Source organism: Camellia sinensis, chromosome 10 (assembly GCF_055761805.1).
Source record: "Camellia sinensis isolate YWXY chromosome 10, ASM5576180v1, whole genome shotgun sequence".
In the NCBI taxonomy this organism is placed as follows: Eukaryota; Viridiplantae; Streptophyta; class Magnoliopsida; order Ericales; family Theaceae; genus Camellia; species Camellia sinensis.
Genome location: NC_138970.1, coordinates 80,460,741 through 80,484,192, shown reverse-complemented (window position 1 = coordinate 80,484,192; position 23,452 = coordinate 80,460,741). Strand labels below are relative to the sequence as shown.

Sequence of the window (23,452 nt, the reverse complement as noted above, 5' to 3'; positions counted from 1 at the left end):
TGACAAACTTTTTACAATGAATTGCAAACACAACGCCAAATAAAACAATGTACGTAGAGAGACAATCAACAAGTAGGAAAACATTAGGATGAAACGCTTATACAATTTCCTTTATTAACAACTAATGAAAAAAAAAAGTAAAAAAACCCTAATCATACAGAAATAGAGAGAATAAATAGTGAAATACAAAAACTACTCTTATTTTTCTCCACGGGATGTGGAAAACAGGCGTACTTCATGATTAGTCTTCACGGGACATTGATTGTCCAATCTGATTTCAACATAATATCACCAAGCCTAATCAGTGGATTAAGAGTTGAAATGCCTCATTAGTGTTCTCCACCATGTAATCGTAACCAAGACCGTTGGCACGATCTCGGAACTCCTCCATTTCGGACTGCGCAACTTGAATTCCAACCAATACATTTGCACCTGTTTCACCCTGTTGAAAAGGAGAAAAATAAAAACAACGATGAAAATTGATTGCAGAGAAGAAAAATTGTCAAAAAACAATTATGAGAAGCATTTAAATCTCAACCTGTCCGCGGTAGTGGAACAAACTAATATTCCAACGTGGACTCAAAGCATCCAAAAATTTCATCAAAGCACCAGGCCTCTCAGGAAAAACAAACCGACAAAGAAGCTCGTTCCGAACATTAGATCGCCCCCCCATCTGACAAAAATCCAAAATAAAGCTGAGTCAGATAAAAACCTAATGCAAGTGTAATATCTTACTAAGAAAACAGCATATGAATATGCTTCACATTTAGAGGGAAATCACCCAATTAACCAATTAATTGCCTGTCAAAAATGGAAGTGAAATTCTTTCGTTGACTTGGTGAGCCCATTCTATTAGCCACTTCTGGTTGCCAAAGATCATAATAATTGATAAACATAAAGTTTTACAAATTCTCACTTTGTTCCATATTTGGTTTTCAATCATGCAATGTTCAAGTTCAGACAAACATATAGACTCCAGCTACATCATGTTTAAAATTACCTTACCCTGTGGTTTTTGTTTAAGGGTGGTCCAAATTACAGCTTTTGGAGAAACCCTAATTTACATTACAGGACTTGAATTATGATTTTTTAATCTAGACAAAAAAATAATTGTACACACGTATATAACTAGTTACTCCACAGACAATTATTTTGGCATATCCACTCCCCCTCATTACTACACGATCTAGGCACTTGGCAACAAACAATAGTTCCGGTACAAATGCCCAAATATAGAGTGATTATTCTCTCCATGGATCTGGAATTCTGATAGTTGCCGTGACAAAAATAACTAAATAGACAAGGACATGTCGACATCACCTATACATGTCAGGGAAAAACTAAAATCCAATTCCTAATGCTTTTTCAATCTTCATTATCGTCAGAGCTCTATAATCAAAATAATATGGTTCCATGAGTTCTTAGATGTCTAGTAACTAGTTATGGTTACCCAGAAATAGAAGATAATTAACATAGGTAAGACAGGTGTCCATTCTAAATGTGCTTGTTTTCAGACAGTAAACTTTTTAAAAAAAAAATTTAAAAGAAAGTGTTGTTAAAAAGAAACAAGCACAAGCGTTACAAGGCAGAAAGATTAAAAAAATTATTAAAAGAAACTAAAAAAAGACCAAATTGCTTTTTCAAAGGAGGCAAACAAAGGAGCATGCCGTAAGCTTATAGATTAGATGGTCTTAGTTACTTCATTATAAAAACATGTCCACCACATATTCTCCATCAGCCACAAAAAGGATGTTCTATGTGCTTGCAAAAGAGACAGAATAAAACTATGCATAAAAATTATTCAGCATATAAATAATGAGGAAATATAGTAAGAAGGTTACCAAATGCCGTAGATGATCTTTAACCAAATCATTGTTTGTAAGATTAATGGTTCGAAGTCTAGAAGATTCCAACCGATCTACCATTGCTCTTAGTTCTGAAACTGTGTGAAGGCCAACACTGCACATGACCAAGATAAAATTATTATTATTATTATTATTATTATTATTATTTTGGATAAATAAGATCAAATTATTATTATTATTATTATTATTATTATTATTATTATTATTATAATTATTACTATTATTATCTTTATTTTAAGTGAGTATATGGTCCTAATAACATCAAGTATGTAAAAGAGCATAAGTCTTGTCCTTTCTCCTTAATATACAACCAGTTGTCAGATGAGCTTTGTCAAACAAGTAGGGCCAAGTTATACTCACATATAAACAAGCTAAATTAAGTATGCCTATATTCAGAAAAGAAGAGACTGTAGAGTGATGAGGAAGGGGGTTATTACAAACTATTCTAACGTCTTCTACTCAGAAATCTACAGAAAAGTTCTTACCTGTACAATACCAGAGCTTCTTCTTTATCAGAATTATATCTATATTTGAACTCTGTGATATTCATTGGCCCCACCTGCCAATCAAGTGATTGTTATTCACACCATAAACAAAGATTGAATTAAACAAAACATTGATCAATGTTTTAAATAACATACTAGTTCACAAAATTGTTTAAAGCTGCCAGGCTCTTCTGGCAACAAAGTAGCAAGAACAGCCTCCCGCTGCCTACCAACGTCTGCAAGTTCAGTCACCAATCTAAGTCGATCAAAATTCATATTTGCCCCACTGGTTATTGCCACAATGTTTTCTCCCTCAAGGCCATAATACTTGCAATATGCTTCAGCTCCAGCAAGGGCAAGAGCACCTGCTGGTTCGAGAATGCTCCTTTTCTCCTCAAACATGTCCTGCAACATGAGCACAAAAATATAATAAGCCCTAAGATGTTAAAACTTCAATGTGCAAACCCGCAGTCTTAGCCATTAGTTCTTCAACTAAAGTATGCAACAGTGGTCATACTGTTGTTCAGTACTTATAACACGTCAGTGCCAAGTAGAAAAATAGAACTTCATTCAACAATTTAAATTACCCTTAACAAAAGGTTGTAAGTTGCAATGTGTTTGTTTGTTGGCTCAAATATCAAGGACTATAAAAACAAATATATTCCACGGCATCTACATAGTTATGTGCACTTATAAAAGTGTGAATACCAAGCCCTAGCCCAAGTGACAGAGAGGGAAATCACTATGTTCAATGAACAATAAATAATGCTGCCCCAAGAGCAATGCTAAAATTAAAACAATTCTCATTCTTCACTTAAACAACAATACTTGTTAATATGAGAACTTTTTGTGAATGATGAGTAGCTAATATGAGAGAAAATTAGAAAACCTAACAAAAAGAAGAATCATATTTACATAAGCACACCTAAATCAACTATATTTATGCCCATTCTTTTTATTTTTTTCTTTTTCCTAGTGATAAGCATCAAACAGCTAACCTCAACTGGCCATATGAATTCATGATAACACCTAAATCAACTATATTTATGCCCACCCTTTTATTTTTATTTGTTCTCCTTTTTATCCTAGTGATGAATGATAAGAATCAAACACCTAACCTTAACTGGCCATATGAATCTATGATATAGCTGGAAATCTCTCAAACGTAAAATGCATCATAACCAAATTTCTCACTGAAAAGGTTTTCATCCTTTTGTACTTGGCATTCGAAGCTTAAAGCTTCCCAAGTCACACCTCATTGCACATCCTGTATGTGCCATCAGGCTCAACACTACGATGATGACTATGGTAAGGAACAGAAGAGTGGTCAAGGATATGGGGAATGAGAAGGCCACAAATAATTTCCAATGAAGATTTTTCGATGAACCTACACAAGGAACTATTATAGGAAAATTCAGCTTGTGGTAGAATCAAGTCCCATTGATGTGGTCTTTCACCTGCCTGCTAAACAACTCAACAAATTACCATCAGTTTGGCAATGATATGCACTCCTAAATTGAAAAGTAGTTCCAAGCTTACTCTATGAAGTTGTCCAACATAACTCAAAAGTTCAGTGTCCCTCTCTGAAGTGAATGTCCTAAGCATGCCATTCAAAATAAAATAAAATAAAAATTGAGCTATGAGAAATGCATCAAAATTCTTGGTGAGGAATGAAAAATAGCCATCTTAGAAAACTTATAGTGAATGTCCTAGGTATGCCATTCGAACGGAGTACCTCCTTAAATAACAAATTCAGCTATATGAAATACATCAAAATTCTTGACAAGGAATGGAAAACAGCCATGAGTTTAGGAATTTTCCAAGTCAACCCCCCTCCAAAAAATGATTGGAATTAGCTTTAAAAGCATCAGCCCCAACCCTTGTTCCCTTATGCTTACATGTCAAAATCATACTGTACCATGTGTCAAGTCACTTAAGTGGTCATATGACTAGCATTTGGCCATTAAGTGGAAGTGGACTACATCATAGACTAGAAAACAAACAATCAAAATTAATCCCCCCCCCCCCCCCCCAAAAAAAAAAAAAAAAACAAAGAGTAATTAAGTAAACTAAACACTAAATTACATCAGGCTGCCTAGATACATTAGATATGTTGTTAGCCAAATGGTACTGCAGAAAGAAATGTAAATGCATTACACAGTGAACCTATGTTAAGTGTACAAATATGGTAGGCAATTTATGGTAGAGAAATTACAGTGAAATACATAATCTACCTTAAAAACTTCCTCATCTATCATATTTTCAGCAGAAGTCTACATATGAGGAAAAGTAAGGATGTTGCTCCCATTACAAGAAACTCAACTATGTATAAACAGACATAAATGCAAGGTATGATGGACCCAGGGTAACAACAGCAGAAAATAACAACCAATATCTATTTCAAATTCTCACGCTATGCAGTGGTTGGCTAGAAGAAAGACTACTTTAAACAGAAGACAAAAATAAAGCTAGCAATAGGAAATTGAAAACATTAATCTTCACACACATTCTCCCTGTAGATACAGGAAAATCTTGAAGGCACAAAAACCCCAAGTTGTGATGGTAAATCCACAGCACATATCTCAGCTTAATGTAGAGGACCACTCATAATGGTACTGAAGTGAAAATGCAATCAACAGAATAGTTTTTGCATTATACATCAAGTTATTGATAGTAAGAACAAAGGGGTCAAAAGAAAGAACACTAATCGCACTCAATTGCAGCACATAAATCCATGCATCATAAACAGAAAAACCACAAGCATCATACTTACTAAAAATAAAATAAAATCATGCATCATAAGAAAGAAGAACCCACAAGCATACTACTGGGAAAAAAAAAAAGGATTACCTTTATAGATGCACAGATAGCATCACGACTGACAAGAACTACCCCATCTATCAATTCCCTGCATAAACGGAAAGTCTCTTCGCCAACCACTTTAACAGCTACGCCATCAGCAAAACCACCCACTTGGTCCAACATAACTCTCTGGCCATGATGTAAAGACAACGCCATTGCATTTGCATCTGCGGGCTCCACTCCAATTATCTTTACCTGTGAAAAGCATGAAACAGTAGTCTTTATGAATTTATTTGGCAAGAAACAAGGTTCCTAACAGTCAAAAAGAATGGAGGCTGCAGAGTAAAGAAAGGCGTCTGATTTACAATTTGAAGACTTTAGGAATCATAATATTTGAACGGAAACCAGTTTTTATCAATAAAAGAACGATGGTAAAAGGGGTAGAGAAGGTTCCAAAAAAAGGCCATGTTCTAGGTTATAAGAATCAAATAACGTTGTACAAACTCAGTAGTTGTTTTCTAAATTGATTTGCTCAGTCATCCAATAGCTATTAATTAGCATTTAAGATTTCAACACATTCACCTCAGTCTTAAAAACATTCTACCAGTATTAACTTACCCCATCTAACCGCCATTGACCACTATTGAATAAATACAAACTACAAAACATCCCATCATTTTGTCCTTACCCTTCTTTCTTTTTCTTTTTATACCAGAGCCACTTGTGCGTTCATAGACACCCCTCCCATGTATGCCATGTCATCTCCACATAACCTCCTTCACATGGTTTGGTCCCATAAATCGTCTTGTGGGCAGCATATGGACCAATTGTGTATTACCACATGTCCTCATTGCTCCCATCCACAGTTGAGCTGCACTAGTTGAGGTAGTGCCATTACCTCAAGCCCAAGCAAGTAGCAAGAATCTCCAAACCTCCATTATTGTCATTCTCTTATTCTCTCTCATAGTAAGGCCACGTCACTTCCCAGAAAGCTCCTCCAACTAGCCCACTCACCTCCAACCATCCACACCACCCCAACACACCCTTGGATGCACTAAATTTTAATCTTAGTACCATCTTAGCATTTTCTTCTTGACAATTTTTCATTTATTATTATTATCCTTTCTTGCCTTTCTAAGACTCACCATGCATAATAAAGACAAATAAATTGAAAACTTGTATCCAAAAAGGCTCCATGGCCCAATCATGTTGCACTTGAAAGAGCCTAGTCTCATCTTAAAGAATATGCAACAGCTTGAAAATAAAGCTTGAAGTGGCATAAAAAGAATTCATGGTGTATATTGACGGTTTCCTTAGATGTGCACGATCAAGGAAACAACCCAATTACTAAGCCTAGACAAACTAAACAAAGCCTTAATCACTCAATCCCACCTTTTGTCATGCTTAGTATTTAATCTTTCACGTAGAAGGCCCAAAATTTGAATGGAAGGAGACAATTACATCTTAGATGCACATAGTCACAACTAATGAACATGAACCTCTAAACCTAACTTGGAAACAAAGGAAGCTTTCATTGTTTTCTCTATTTTATTATTATTTTTATTTTTTCAATTTATACATTTTTTTCCCTTTACAATGTGGATTTATGTTGGCCTTTAAACATACGGTACATTTGCCTTATTTTTGTTTTAGACACAAACACCTGATGAATGTAAAGTGATTAGTCTGGAATGCAAATGTTCTTTAGATGGGAAACGATCAATGTCCAATCAGCAAAAAGAACAAAAATATAACTTAAAGTTGCAAGATCAAGTACATGAGTAGGACAACTGCACAAGTAACTAACTAAAAGAAAGAATTTTAAGACTACTGAAAAATAATTTCTCAGAGTTGCAAACACAAACCTCTGGAGAAACCCTCTTGACATAGGCAGCAATACCAGCTATTAGACCACCACCGCCTACTGGCACAAAGATTGCATGTACAGGACCTCGCATTTGACGTACAATCTCCATCCCAACTGTTCCTTGACCCATGATGACATCTGGATGATCAAAAGGAGGTATGAATGTACGCCCCTCCTCTTCACCACGTTTCTTGGCATACGTTTGTGCTTCATCATAAGAATCCCCCACAAGAACAACCGTAGCACCTAATCTCTCAACTGACTTCCACTGATTATTTATAATAAATAAATGATCAAACCACAGTTTCAAAACAATGAAAATTCTAGTGAGAATTACCAAATAAATAAATAACAAAAAACATAATTCAACCTTGATTTCAGGTGTGGTAACAGGCATAGCAATCACCGCACTACAACCCAACCTTTGCGCTGCTAATGCAACCCCTTGGGCATGATTTCCAGCAGATGAGCAGATAACCCCTCTTTCTAACTGTTCCTTTGGAAGTTTAGCCATCATGTTATAAGCTCCTCGAAGCTTGAATGAGAAAACCTACAAACAAGTTAGCAAAACACAAACTATGTTACTCCAACACTTTCATTTTTGTATTAAAAGATTTCAAATTCTTCCAAAACCACAATCACATTATGTTATATAAAAAAAAATATAAATATTATATAAGCCAAAAGGTAAGGAAATTTTACATTTAAGCTTCAATTAATCAGCATAAAAATAAAAAATAAAAATAAAAATAAAATAAAAACAAAAAAATAAATGGTAAAAGATAAAATGAAACTCCCTCGCAAAGAAGTTTAATAACAAGCTATGAGGATTTTCTAGTCATCATGCTCAAAAACTCAAATTCAGTAGAAAAAACATAAGCAAACAAGTTAAGTAAATTTTCTCATAAAATTCATTGGCTGCTAAAGCATTGGAGACTAGTACAAAGTTGAGAAGCAGGCATATATGCAGCTAAATTCAAAATCTTGACAGTCTATGAAAACTGAACTGGCAAGAATATGACACTAACTAAGCTTAAATTTGAAATTTCACATCAAAGTTCCAATCTTTTTAATTCACTTCAATGAACCTTTCAGTGATTCTCTTGAAAATATAAAAAAAACCAAGCCAAACCCAATAAAATTCTAGCAGTAAAGTCCATTAGAAAACCTAAACTGTCACCACATTGCAATCATTAAGCACTGAACTAACATTAAGCCAAACATTATGTTGTAAAACCTCATAATTTGATACCAATTTGAAAATAGTAATGTAACATCAATCATTCTACACACGCAATGACTCACAGGCTGCAAATCCTCTCTCTTGAGCCACATATTCACCCCCAACCTCTCCGAGAGCTTGGAAGCGAATTGCAACGGCGATTCAACCGCAACATCGTAAACCATGGAGGCGAGTATGTTGGTCAAGTAGCCCATTTCATCGGGAATTCCATCAGGACACTCGGAGACGAATCGATCCGGTACGGCGCCGAGGAAGCCAGCAGGGTACTGTAGCGAATTGGTGGAAACTCGTAACAGAGACAGAGGAGGAGGCTTTGATGGGGAATTCTGTAACGGTTTTTCCCGGGAAGCAACGGCCGGTTCAGTGGTTGATTTGGAAATCGTGGAGACGATTAAGGGTTTCATTTTGGCGGCGTTGGTGTTGGTCCTGAAGGCGTCATTGTTGGGGGATTTGATTGGGTTTGTGAATTTGGAGCCGAGACGAGGCTGTTGCGGCGGAGCAAAACACAGAGCCTCCATAGCTATATAGATATATGTATGTATAGATGTAGAGAGAGAGAGAGAGAGAGAGAGAGAGAGAGAGAGAGATGGCTGCAAAGGAGTTGCAGCTATGGAGGTTTGAGGGAGACGATGGAAAGCAACGGTGGGCTTTGGTTTGTATACAAAGCGCGAGGGTTTTTGGTGAATGGTCTGTGCTCACCTGAGGGTCACGGGATTAGCTGATGAGATTGTGACACGTTGTCATCCTAATATATTTTGATTTGGTCTTCCACAAGGAGAATTGGAGAGTTGGGTGAGTTTATCCTACAGTGGCCGCCAGCTTCCAAGCATAGAGGTCAATACGGAGTTGGATTAGTCCATTGGATGGTTTAGGCCTGTTTTGGTAACCCTCTACTTTAGTTAAAAAATTAAAAAATTATTAAATTAATCAAAAAATTAATAATTTATATCAAAAAATTAAAAATTTTCTTTTCTCTCTACTTTTTACACATCTTTTTGTAAAAAGTTAAAAAATTATTTCAAATATATTAGTTTTTTTAACTCATATTTTAACCAAATAATCAAAAAGTTACTAAATTAACCTGTTCCCAACCGAGACCTTAGTCTAGCCTACTTAAATTTTGAATCTGTCTTGAAGATCTAAATTATTTAATATGTAATATTTATTAAGTATTTTAATTTTATAAAAATTTATTTGATCAGATTATATTTGTGTGGATAATTTATTTTTAAAATTATAATTACATTTGACATAAATTTGACTTGATCAAGTGGTTATCGATATTCGATTAATGTAATTTTTTAAAAAATGAAGTAATCGATAAATTTTATACATTGCACAGTTCGAATTATCGATATGCGCTATTTTATGAGCCCACAGAAACCTAATAACACGCTCCAATCCAATTTCGAATTGAAGAGAAGCCACTAACTATTAAAAATGTACTTAGAACGTAAATTTGAATAGAAATTTAAAGAAAAATTAAAAATTATGTGAAATGTAATAATATTTTATAATAGTGCTATATTTATATATTTTTTTTTTTTTGAGGTGTCGAGACAAAATATACACAGTCAACTTTTCAAATTATATAGATGAATCATTTTTTTTATTTTATTCACATTATATTTTCGTTTTTTCTCTCTTTCTAAATGGTTATTTGAGCAGGGACTAATATAGTCAAAAAGCCAATCACTACCAAAAGGTTAATTATTCTCTCTATTTTTTCATATATTTTTATAAAAAAATTAAAAAATTAATTAAAATAATTAATTTTTAAATCACCTTTAAATTTATACACAAATCTATCTTTCAAACACGGTCTAGAAAGAAAATATACATATAGAATAATTGTCACTTACGTGAGTGCATAAATTACTTTAAATTTATTGATTTACTTTTTTTTTGTTTTTTATTGTTTTGCTATTACTCTAAAGTTCAAAGTGAAACCTATAAAATACTAAATAATACGAGGTAAAATAAGATATTTACGAAAAAGATTATTAATACCTTTAAATTTTATTTATATACAATATTATAGAAATTTATGGGAATAATTATATGCTATTGTTAAAAGTAATATTCGAGAACAAGAAAAATAACATGAATAAGAAATACATTTGCAGAGTTCTTCGTTACAGTTTGCAAGAAATTTTAATAAATTTCTTTACGGTTTAGGATGTGAGTTAATTTTTTATTTATTTTAATTTAAGATTAAATAATTCCGTATGGGATAAATTTTTTTGATTTTTTTTACTTTTGTGAAAGAAAAAATGAAATGATTATAGTTTAGATGTGACATTTTGTCTTATTGGATTAAAAATTTTATTTTATCTTTTTGTGATTATTTTATTCAAAAAAAATCTCATTTTAACTTATATCAAACGAAGGCTTACGCCTTATTTGACAACATCACTTTTTAGCCTAAAAATTAAAAAATTATTAAAAAAATTAAAAAGCTAACAACATATATTAAAAAGTCAAAAATTTATTTTTCTATCTATTTTTTAAACATTTTTTCGTAAAAAATTTAAAAATTATCTTAAACATAATAATTTTTATATATTATATTTTAACTAAAAAATTAAAATATTATTAAAAAAATATTTCCAAACCAGACCTTAATGTCGGACTTCGTGGCCTCACAAAATCCAACGACGCGTCCTGTCTACAAATGCAACCCTTTTGCAAATTAGACACTATGCGTGGAACGCATGGCTTTTTTTCATGGGTTCTAAAATAGTGAATATATGTCAATCATTATCAAATAATAATTATGTCACCACGTTGGTGAAATTTCTCACTCTAACCACTGATGCCATTTTTGGTAGCAGTGGTGGATTCAAAAGTGAATACTTTTTTTTTTTTCTTTTTTTGTGTGTTTCTTTCATAAAAAAATAAAAAAATAAAAAATAAAAAAAAGAAGAAGACGATATTTATACATTAAATAATATGTGATTTGGATGAAGATTAATAATAAAAATAAATAATGCTATATATCAATTAGTATACGAATTAGTGTGCTAACAGATAATGTAATATAATTTTAAAAATTTTAAGTCTTTATAATTTGTATAATAGGTGGGGTCATAATTTTGAAATGATAATATTATAATATATGTTGGTACACTAATTGATATACCAATTAGTGTAGCACCACCGAATAAAAATTCATCTTTCAATCATATTTGCAATAAAAATAAATAAAAATAAAAAAAGACGGTGAAATATCACCCTTAGACGTCAAAGGCGAGTAATGACCATGCATCATCATTTTTATATTTTTTTTAATAACTTAGTATATTCCAATATTCTTGTAACGATTATTATTGTCCTAACTATAGAACTACCCTAAAACATGAACAAGCCCATACTTAAGACAGGTGAAAAATCTAAAGGTCACCACATTATCACACACTGGCCAACTATTGCCCCGTGGGGATTTGTGTGATCGAGATGGATACTTGCTTTTACAATTGGCTTCACCAACCAATTCTCATTTTCTCAATTGAAATATCTTAATATATAAAATATCAATTTCAAAAAATATTTATTCGAGTTATAAATAAAGTTGTTAAACAAGCTAGGTTACTTGAATTTGAACTTTGACTTATTTGTTTTGTTAACAAATCATTCGAGATTACCATATGTAAATAAATTCAATTTTAACACGTTTTAAAGTTTATTAAGTTTTAAATGAAGCTGGAACATTATTACTCAACTCGATAAGTTTAAATATAATATAAAAAAATCAAATTACTTGAGTTTAACTTATGTTTCACTTGTTAAAAACTCATTCGAGATCAACTTGTTATATAAATAAATTATATTTAAACATATTTTAAAACTCGTTTGGTTTGAACAAAATATTTGAAAAATTTTAAAAACATAAACTAAAAAAATAAGTTTGTTTAAACCTAAAATATTTATATTTATTTTTTATTATTTATGGCAATGGGATCATACATATTATAATTGAAAAATAATTAATGAAAAAAAATTAATTGGAAAAAAATTAATTGAAAAAAATAATAATTTTAAAAATTATTTGGAAAAAAAATTATTTGAAAGAAAAATTTGTTAGTCAAATTTTTAAATTTCTATTTAAAAACCAACATAAACTCATTTTTTGAGTTTACATTTTTTCTTCAAATTTACAAACTGAGACAACCATTTATAAATCAAAAAAATTATCAAAAAAATTTTTATGACCATTTTTAAAATTTTTATAAATATAAATTGAAAATTGAAAATGAAATAGTTACCAAACAAGTTATTTTTCATTTAAAAAAAAAAACTAAAATAGTTACTTTTCAAAATAACTCTTAATATTATGTTCAAGTAAACTCGACTCGTTGACAAAGCTAACTTAAAAAAAAAATAAAAAAAACTAATTGAAATAGTTAATTTTCAAAATAACTCTATGGCTTCATTTAGAAAATAAGTTAGCTTTTTGACATTTTAGCTTTTAGCCTAGGATAAAAAATCTCGTTTTGATTAGATTTTTTTGGTTTTTTTGACTTTTGTAAAAAAAAATAATAAAATGATTATGATTTAAATATAACATTTTGTTTTATTAATTTTTTATATATTTTATTTATTTTTTTTAATTATTTTAACCTTCTAGCCTCGCAACTTTAGATGCCAAATGAGAGCTATGTTCAACTAAACTCGACTTGTTGACGACGCTAACTATAAATGCTTTCCGAGTACGTAGTATTTTTCAAAAAATAAAAAATAAAAAATTAACTAAAATAATTAATTTTCAAGATAACTGTTAATATTCTACTCGACTTGTTGACAAAATTAATTATAAATACTTTTTGAACATGTACTATTTTTCAGAAAAAAAAAACTAAAATATTTAATTTTCAAAATAATTCTTAATATTCATGTAGCTTTCACTATGGCCTAACTTGGGGGAACCGTTGCCCAGTTTACTTCCGCGTGTTCCACGCATGGTGTACGCTACGCATGTTCGTGGATTTTGGACACCTTTTGTGTGCTTGACACGTGAATGTAATTCTACATATAATTTTTGTTTTTTATTTAATTTGTTCACTTTAAAATATAAAATAATAAGATTTTACATTAATAAATATATATATATATATGATTTTATTACTTGTGTTTAAGAATGTAAAAAATGATTACAAAAAAATTATATGTAATATCTTTTTGTTTTAAATTATGATTTCATTTTCATTTGACTATAGATGGACCTAATTACCACTTCAAATTATTATAATTCTATTTTTATCCCATGATCAACCTACTTTAATGTAAAATATAACTTATATATTGTCACAATTACAATATTAAAAAATATCATAATTTGACAATATTACTTTAATAATTTTTTTTTTTTTTTAAGGGGTAGACATTGTGTCCAGAGTCAAAGGGGGGAAGGGCCAAGTGGGGGCCCTGCCAAGTTTTTCAAAATTTTGTTAGTATTCATAAATTATTTCTAGTAGTATGTATATAGAATGGTAGCATGAAATTTTAATTTTTTTTTATTAACCCTTTATTTTATAAATATTCTTACAATATTTATGACATAACTTTTTACTATATGACATAATAGTACGAATTATATTGATTTTCTTTGTGAAACCATTTACTAGGATTTTGATTAAAAAAATCATTGAAGAACAGTTTTTAAGTACATTACATCAACCAATAAAGTGCTTTAAAATGAAAATTTAGTAAATTTACACTAAAATTTTAATTGAATAGCTCAAAATTATATAAAATAATTGATTTCAGTATTAAAAAATATATTGATATAAATCTATTATTTTTTTGCTAATTTCTCGTAACCATTTGTGGGTGTATTCCAGATCGCTCTGTGAAAATATCACATTCTACTTTATAAGCTGATTAATTCCTTCTAACTAGCACAAGGCATTTTATTAAGAGAAGAACAAAACTGTGAGGGTAGGACCAAGGCGGATAATATTGTGCTGGTGGGAGGTTGGCTCCTTCAATTGGCGTCATCTGTGGGAGCTCTTTTTTAAGGAAGCCAGTCATCTGGGAGGCCTATGTGGGTGCATCTCACATCGTTCTGTGAGACTATCACATTCCACCTTATAAGCAAATAACTCCTAACTAGCACAAGGCCTTTTCCTAAGGAAAGAACAAAACCGACCACTCAGCTAGAGGGCCTATGTGGGTACATCTCATATCGCTATGTGAGAATATCACATATCATCTTATAAACTGACTAACTCCTTCTAACTAGCACAACGCTTAAGGGAAGAACAAAACCTTTAGGATACATCCAAAATAGACAATATTGTACTGGTGAGGGGTTGGTTCCTTCCCCATTCTATTGGTAAATTTTTTAAGCTAGACTTACACCCGTTAAACAAATTTCCTAATTTCATCCTTGATTGTGTTGTATTTGTCGCGTGTCATTTTGGAGTCGTGTCATAATTGTCTTAACACTAACCTAACCAATTTATTGTTTTGTATTACCATAGGGTGTTTTGAGAAGTTGGTAAAAAGTTGACTTTTTGACTTTTTTAGTTTATTTTGTCTTTTTGTGGGTAAGTTATGTGAGAGGTGATGTGACTCAAAATCAAGGATGGCAATTTCAACCCGGCCCGACGGGGACCCGACCTCCCGTCCCCGATAAGAATGGTTTTTCCCCGAAAAATACCCCCCGACGGGCCGGGGATGGTATCTAAAAACAAATCCCCGGTGATATTCGGGCCGGGGACGGTGATATATATTTCATCCCCGACCCCGGCCCGGTCCCGACCCCGCCCCCCGCCCCGCCCCCAGCCCCGGTTATCCCCCGGTTATCCCCCGATTTATATTATAGTTTATATATATATATATATGTATGTTTGGTTATGTTTGATTACAGGCTATAAATAATAATATTATATATTATAATATATTATATATATCTTCATTGTTTACAGATCAACAAGACTACAACTCTCTCTCACTCTCTCTCACAGACTCTCTCTCTCTCTCTTCTCTTCTCACGCTTTTTTCTGTCTCACTCTCACCTCCTCACTCTTCCGATCGTCCCTCTCTCTCTCTCTCTCTTTCTTCCCTCTGCCGACACCGTTGCCTCTTCCGACGCCTCTACCTCCTTCGTCGACTCGATCTGCCGACGCCGTTGCCTCTGCCGTGGCCGTCGTCCCTCAGTAGCTCTTCACCGCTGCAATTTGCTCGATCTGCTCGATCTGCAGATTTGCCTCTGCCGTGGCCATCTCTCTCTCAGATCTGTCTTATTCTATCAATTTTTTTTTTTTTTTTTGTGTGGTTGATCTGTTCTCTATTGTTAATAATCTGTTGATGTTGAGATGTTGTTGATTTTTTTTTTTTTTTTTATGTTGTTGATGTTGTATTTGAGCCCAAATATTCTGTTGATGTTGTTTTTTTGGCCGGGGATTTTCGGGGTCGGGGAAACCCGATCCCCGTCAGGGGGCGGGGGTGGGGGTGGTAGTTGGTTCCCCGTCGGGGACGGGGACGGGGACGGGGACGGGGACGGGGAGGGTGATCCCCGGCCCCGCCCCGCCCCGTTGCCATTCCTACTTAAAATTAGTAAAAAGTTGAAAGCTGACTTTTTACCAGCTTCCCAAAAGAGCACTATGTCGTGTTATTTTCTTTCTGTATCCAATTCATATCGTGTTAATATTTCATATCAATTTTTTTTTTTTCAAGTTTGGATCGTATTATTGTATCATGTCATGTCAAAAAATTATGTTCTTAAACTTCTTCAAGTAAAGTTAAATATAAATGTCATTTGTTAATCTTATCACATAAATATATAATGAGAACTTATTAAAATTTGACATTTTGCCAAAATTTAGCATTAATATAATTTGAAATAAAAAATATTAACCCCTTAAAAACAAACTTAAAATAATTATTGTGAAAATAAAACTTTCACATGAAAAATAGTATATTTACATATTGATAACCACATGTTTGGTCGATTCACGTGCAGCTCAACTACAGATTGAACACACGTTCTTTATTGGGCCTGTTTGTTTTTAGAGGTAGAGTGAAAGGGATTTATAATGATGGGATTAATAGTGAAGGGATTGTTAGTGGCGGAATTGATAGTGAGGAAATTAAATAAAATTATGTTTGTTTTGATGATAGTTATTGGTGTAAGAATTGTTACATTATTTTTATATAAAATAATAAAACAAATAAAAAAATACAAAAAATTAAACATTAATGTTCAAAAAAAAAAATCCCAATATGTAAAAATAAAAAAATTTCTAATCCCCTCACTATTTTTCTAATACTACCTCCATCTCTTCCATCCCAATCTCTCTTCCAACCTCCATCTTAATTCCCTCCTCTATCATAATCTCTTCCGCAATTCTACAAATAAACACAATTTGGCTCAATTTGGCTTTGTTTAGTTTTATTTTCAATTTTGTTTTTCTTTCTTGATAAGAACAAATATTTTTAATTTTTTTACAATTATTTATGACCTTAAAATTATATAAATATCACAAGTATTTTTATTTTTTTAATTTCTTTCACCAAATAAATTTTTAATTTTTAAAAAAATTTTAAAACAAATTTTTGAAAATAAAATTAAGGATAAATTATCCCTTTTATGTTTGATTACTTTTTCACTTTTATTTTTCTCACTTTAACCCTTAATATTTTAATTTTTTTTCCAGTTTACTCTTAAAATTAATTTCTAATCAAAATTAGATAAAAAATACCATAATAACTACCACACAACATAAGAACAATATTATTATATTAAAATTTAAGTTTATGTTAGATATGTGAATTACTATATATAATAAAATATTTTTATACTACGTGACTAATAATGTGTTATTTTTTATCTAATTTTTAACAAAAAATATAAAAATTTGAAACATGAAAGGAAAATAAAAAAAATTTGAAACATGAAGGCTAAAGTTAACAAATAACAAACTTTAAAAATTAAAATGAGAAAATAACCAAACATAAGGGGCAAAGTGTAATTTGCTTTAAAATTAAACAAACAAGAATCAGTCATTTTGCCTCTATTCTCTGCATGTATACTCCACCAAAGTGAAAGAGAAGGAAAGCCTTCTGTCAGTATTACATTTCGAAACATTCTTCCGGTAAATGTTTATTGCATGCATGCACTTTATTATGTAGTTTTTTTTTCTTGTTTCTATGATAAAATGGAGAGATTGAAGGTGAGAAAATATGTGAATTCCATATATACCTAATCTTAATACTATACTTATTTTACATGTATTAAAATTTTGAATAACTTTAATACTGATATGAAAGATTAAATAAAAAAATAAGAAAAAAGATAAAATCATAAATATTGTGATGTTAGAGTTAGGTTTTTCAAAATTATTTTTCTTTAATCTTACAATATAACTGTTATTAATAATCTCATCATATTTAATCAAATCAAATATAACTCAACAATTTTCATTTTGCCAACCTTCATTCATGATTCTAACCACCAAGTACTAATCATTACTTGTCCATACTCGAACATTTAAAATTCTAAGTTGGGAACAAATACCAATCAAGAATGACATTTGAGTCTTCTCAAACCCAACAAAAAATTCATGGACTGAAATATTCTTTTAACATTAAAAAAAATACTTAATTTATCATTTTTAAAATTCATTTCTAAGGATATATTTAATAAGTATTAAATTTTGATTTGTTAAATATCACATCATATAAAGTCTATCATCAATGCTAAATTATTAGGAATCATTTATAAGTGATAAATTAGGAAGATATAGCATAGTGAATTAATATGAAGTAAAATAAATAAATAAAAGAATAAAAGTGTTCCACATGCTCATCACATTGCATTTTTTTTTTTTTTCAAATAATTTTATTATTTGATATTTTTACACTTTTTTGTGTCTTTAATTATGATATATTATGTTGTTAATTATGATATATTGTGATGTTCACTATAACATTATTTTGGTTATAATTTAAAAAAATTTTAATTATATTTTGGTTATAACTTATTTTTTTTAGTTATGACTATCATAATATTGAATTATATTATTTATAATAATTAAACTCCCGATTAATATAATTTACATATATACACACACGTACTTTTGAGGGAGTGTAACGTAGCATTATCTCTAAACAATGTTTTATTAACTAGTACCCGTAGACAAAAAATAATATATATATAGGCTTCGTTTGGTTAAAAAAAAAAAGTCAATAAATTATATTATTTCTTAAAATTTTGAAACCCTTGGGTTATTTTGAAAGCTGAATTAAAAGTCACTTTTTATTTTTTAATTTATTTTAAATTATATTATTTCTTAAAATTTTAATATTTAATTATTTTTAAAAAAAAAAATTAAAAAAATCAGTGTTTAACCATTTTTCTAAACCCAATGCAAAAATATCAAATTAGACCTTGTTTACATATTTGACATTTGACATGACACTTTGAAAATTTGACGTGAGATTTTTAAAAGTTATATATGGACTCAACAACTTTATTTAATATCACTTTTTTTTATTTAAAAAATAAAATAAAATATTTTAAAACATATTAATCCTTTTTTTTCCTACTATTTTAATAAAAAAATATCAAAAAAAATTTAAAATAAACTATTCAGTGGTGCTAAAGACCACTACTGAAGTGATAAAGTTAAAAAAAAATATATATATATATATAAAAAAAAAACCAAGGTACTCCTCACAAATTTTAAAATATATTCTATTATTTTTTAAATATTTATTGACCTTAATGTTGTTGCAATTCAGTGTCGGTTTGTCAAAAATATATACATAAATAAACTACTGTCGTCTTAGGGGCATAAAGCCAAACCTAGTATCAATTAAAAATGGTTCTTGATTTGTTTGGATCCTCTTGGAAAATGCATTGAAAATGCAACTCAAGCTAGAGTAATAGTAATAATACCCTTTAATATCCTACTTTTAATAATTGATTCAAACAAACTTCAATTTTGAAAAATGAAATTTGTGCTGTTTTTGACAGATAGAAGCAAGAGCGGGTAAAGGAGAAGTTATTTGGTGGTGGGGCGTGATTATGTAGTTTTCTACCTGTATTGTAATAGGTGGAGAGGTAAGCATCACAATTTTATATTAGATTATTATATAATTAGAAAATAATAAAAGATATAATAATTTGTAATTGATTAAAAATACAATTAAATGGTGCTCATGAACGGCGAAATGATTTTTTTTTAACAAAACATATTTATCTGATTTGTTGAAAAATCGTCACCATCTCTTAAAATACATTTATTAAAAAATTTAGCCTTGTTTGTTTTGTCTATTTTTTAGATAATTTTTTAAAAATTTATTTGGTTGAATTTTTTTTTAAAAAGAATTAAAATCACTTTTCTCTCTATCACACATCAACCAATCACTTTTTCTCTCATGCCCGTCTATTCGACTAAAAAAATATTAAATCATCACAAACTCTAAAATTCTTTTTCAAAACATGTAACCAAACAAATTTTCAAATTTTGCATACTCTTCCTAAAAAATTATTTTTTAAAATTATTTCACAATTACAAACCTAACATGGCCTTTCTCTCCACATATTTTCTCTATAGGCTTCGTTTGGTTATCTCGGTTGGGTTAAAAAAAAACACAAAATAATAAAATAGGCTAAATAAGTTAATAAAATAAAATGTCATATCTAAATTATAATGATTTCACTCTTTCTCTCACAAAAATTTAAAAAAAAAAAAAAAAAAACATTTGTCAAATAAACTTTTTAGTCCTAAGCTAAAAAAATCAAAACCAAAAAAGCCAAATTAAAAATAAAAAAAAAAATTGCCAAAATAATACCAAAATTTTATGTGTAATAAGTGTAAAAAGAAATTTAGTGGGTGTGTTTAAAAGTTACCGAATAAATCATGCCCCCCCCCAAAAAAAAACATTATTAACTTGTTATATTTTGAATATATATATATATATATATATTAATTTAATTTAAAATTAAAGAATTTGTTAATATTTTAATAACTCAAATTTATTTATTTATTTTATTTAAATCAAATATAAAAAAATTATAAGAAATTTTATAATATATACCTCAATAAAAATAACATATCATAAGCTCCCGTTACAACCCTTATAGTTGAGGATAATAATTTGTAATTATGATATTTTAGGATGTTAATAATATAAAATGTCATAATTTAAATCTAATGTGTCATTTTTGAGAGTATGTAAAAGATCCTAAAATTATATAATTATAACTATTAAAACCTTATTTGGTGTGATTTATAATATTAAAGTACAAAAAAAAAATGATTAAAAAGTTTTAAAAAAATATTTTTTTTACCCTACCGCTAGCTTGCCGAAACCCTTGGGTTATTTTGAAAGCTGAATTAAAAGTCACTTTTTATTTTTTAATTTATTTTAAATTATATTATTTTTTAAAATTTTAATATTTAATTATTTTTAAAAAAAAATTAAAAAAATCAGTGTTTAACCATTTTTCTAAACCCAATGCAAAAATATCAAATTAGACCTTGTTTACATATTTGACATTTGACATGACACTTTGAAAATTTGACGTGAGATTTTTAAAAGTTATATATCGACTCAACAACTTTATTTAATATCACTTTTTTTTATTTAAAAAATAAAATAAAATATTTTAAAACATATTAATCCTTTTTTTTCCTACTATTTTAATAAAAAAATATCAAAAAAAATTTAAAATAAACTATTCAGTGGTGCTAAAGACCACTACTGAAGTGATAAAGTAAAAAAAAAAAAAAAAAAAAATACATACCGTAACAATCGGTGAGACCTCCACTACATTATTAATAATAGTTCTAATTAGAACTTTCACTTATTTTCCTAAACTATTCTCAAACAACCCTTAAATTAATTAATGAGTCATATATTCTCACATAAGCTATGCTTGTGTATATGTGGTGTGCTATGAAAATGTATGAATGTGTATAGATAGATAATGACTTACAGGTTGCAAATCCTCTCTCTTGAGCCAAACATTGATCCCCAACTTCTGCGATAGCTTGGGAGCAAAATGCAATGGCGATTCCAAAGCGACGTCGTATACCTTGGAAGAGAGTATGTTCGTCAGGTACCACATTGCACCGTGAACGCCGTCTCCGGCGGCTCCGATCGGTTCCGGCACGGCGCCGAGGTAGCCGGCGGGATAGTTGAGGGAATCCGAAGGGACTCGAGACAACAAAGGAGGAGAAGAAGAAGGAGATTTGTGGAAGGGCTTTTCGCGGGAGATAAGGGCCTGTTTGGTAGAGATCTCAGCCGCTGGATTGGAAATCGAGGAGGCGGAGATGAACGGTTTGAATTTGGCGGTGGTGTTGGAGGCGTCGTTGTTTGGGGATTTGATTGGGTTGAGGAATTTAGGGAGGAGGAGAGGTGGCTGTGACGGTGCGAAGCACATGACCTCCATGGAGAGACAGCGAGAGAGAAACTGGTGATAGTATTAGAGAGAGAGAGAGAGAGAGAGAGAGAGAGAGAGAGAGCTGGCTGCAATAGGTTGATGGCTTTTGCAGTGGAGGAATTAGAGTTTGGTTTTTATATTTATACTAAAATGTGCAGTATGTTGCCGTGAGCATGTGGGTTGGTATAGACTCGTGTATAATTAGGGCGGCAAACGTGCCAGTCTCAAAATAAAAATAATAAGGATAAATTATAACAAAAATGATTTAAACCTCTAAAAATAAATTTTTAATAGAGTTTTAATTTGTCTTTTTTTTTTTGTCTTTTACTTTTCTGTTTTTTTTTTTTAATGGGTGGACAGCTCATTAGAGCTATACTGTAGCAATTCTAATTAGAGCTCTACAGCATGACTAAAATTATAAACATACTTTTTAAGTTTTGTTTAAAATATGAATTATTTCTTGTGATCTAAAAAATTATAAATACTTTCTTGTCATAATTTTTTATTTAACAGAATTAATTAAAAAAATAAAATTTTTAATTGTTCATCTATACAATAATAAAATTATATTAATTATTAATTGAAATAAAATTTTAATATTATTAAAAAATATTAATTAATTTGATGATTTATTAATAAAAGAACCTATTTGTTATGAAATTAGAAACTTTATGAGACATTATGTAATTTCTAAAATCACAAAAGATAATTTGTAATTTAAATAAACCTCAAAGGATGTATTTGTAATTTACCCTAATAATAATAATAATTAACAAATCAAGTTTGAAAGAACTCTTATTGATTTGAGTTTGAATTTATTTACGGACGATTCTATTACCATTTATAGTTTATGTATAGTAGTAATTTTTTTTTATAATTTTATAATTTATAATAATTTTTTAAGTTTTTAGTTATTTTAGTCCTTTTTCAAAGGGGACCTAATAAAATTGAAAATTAAAAATGAAAAACTAAAAATTAAGTACGTAAAGTTGAATATTTATTTATTTTTAATTTAAAACGTTATTTGATAATGGAAATTAAATGCTGAATTTTTTTAATTAAAAAACTATTTAATAAAAATTTAAGTGTTGAAGTAAGTTGGGCTATATGTTAAAAAAAAAAGAGTTTAAAACATTTTATGATTGAATTCAATCACACATTATATTTCTTAATAAATATTGAATTCAATCACATATTATATTTCTTAATAAATATATTGACATCATTAATTAAAATGTTTTGTGCATAAATTGAAGGATTTTTTAAATAAATTCATTCACACGTCACTACAAATGTGAGTTTCAATAAAATCAATAAAGATAAAATTTAGATTCTAACAATAAATAAATAATTAATTAATTAATTTAATATTAGTCCGGGTCGGGCCAGGCCAGTCCAGTCCAGGCCAGGCTGAGTTAAAAGTATAAGGCCAAGTTTGGGAAGTTGTCAAAAAGTTAAAAAGTCAAAAAGTTACTCAAAAAGTTAAAAAGTTATCACTATTCACCAAAAGTCAAAAATTACGGCTGCATAACTCCCAATCCTAATTTTTCCCTACATACTAATTTATTAATACACATTTTTCATAAAAAGTCAAAAAGTTAACCCAAATAACTATATTTTTTTCTCAACTTTTTAATCTAAAAAGACAAAAATATACTTATTTAAGACACTCCAAACAACCCCTAAATTTCAAGCCTAGACTATTAATATTTAGAACTGAAAAAATTGGCCCAGCCCTGAAAGTTTCTTCTGTTATAGGCTGAAAATGGAAATGGGAGGAGCAGTTGCGTCAGA

The 23,452-nt window shown here is 30.0% G+C and overlaps 1 protein-coding gene across 2 annotated transcripts; it reads right to left on the bottom strand.

Annotated features, from left to right (window-relative positions):
* OMR1 (L-O-methylthreonine resistant 1) lies at positions 1-21,814 on the bottom strand. Of its 2 annotated transcripts, none has more exons than XM_028222064.2 (9): positions 21,212-21,814; positions 7,390-7,569; positions 7,018-7,287; positions 5,201-5,407; positions 2,507-2,755; positions 2,351-2,424; positions 1,842-1,959; positions 539-673; positions 1-442 (listed from the first exon to the last, which is right to left on the bottom strand). In XM_028222064.2, the coding sequence occupies exons 1-9, from the start codon at positions 21,665-21,667 to the stop codon at positions 302-304; spliced, it is 1,830 nt and encodes a 609-aa protein (XP_028077865.2). In that variant the 5' UTR covers positions 21,668-21,814; the 3' UTR covers positions 1-301. The 2 variants fall into 2 exon arrangements, with proteins under 2 accessions (XP_028077865.2, XP_028077864.2); XM_028222063.2 differs by lacking the exon at positions 21,212-21,814 and adding an exon at positions 8,325-9,120.
* Positions 21,815-23,452: the final 1,638 nt, after the last annotated feature.

Excerpts from the sequence above, each read along its gene's own strand:
- OMR1 (XM_028222064.2), bottom strand. The coding sequence starts at position 21,667 with ATGGAGGTCATGTGCTTCGCACCGTCACAGCCACCTCTCCTCCTCCCT. Across the intron at positions 7,570-21,211 it reads AGAGAGAGGATTTGCAACCT|GTTTTCTCATTCAAGCTTCG; the intron begins GTAAGTCATTAT and ends ACTTGTTTGTAG. Across the intron at positions 7,288-7,389 it reads TTACCACACCTGAAATCAAG|TGGAAGTCAGTTGAGAGATT; the intron begins GTTGAATTATGT and ends ATAAATAATCAG.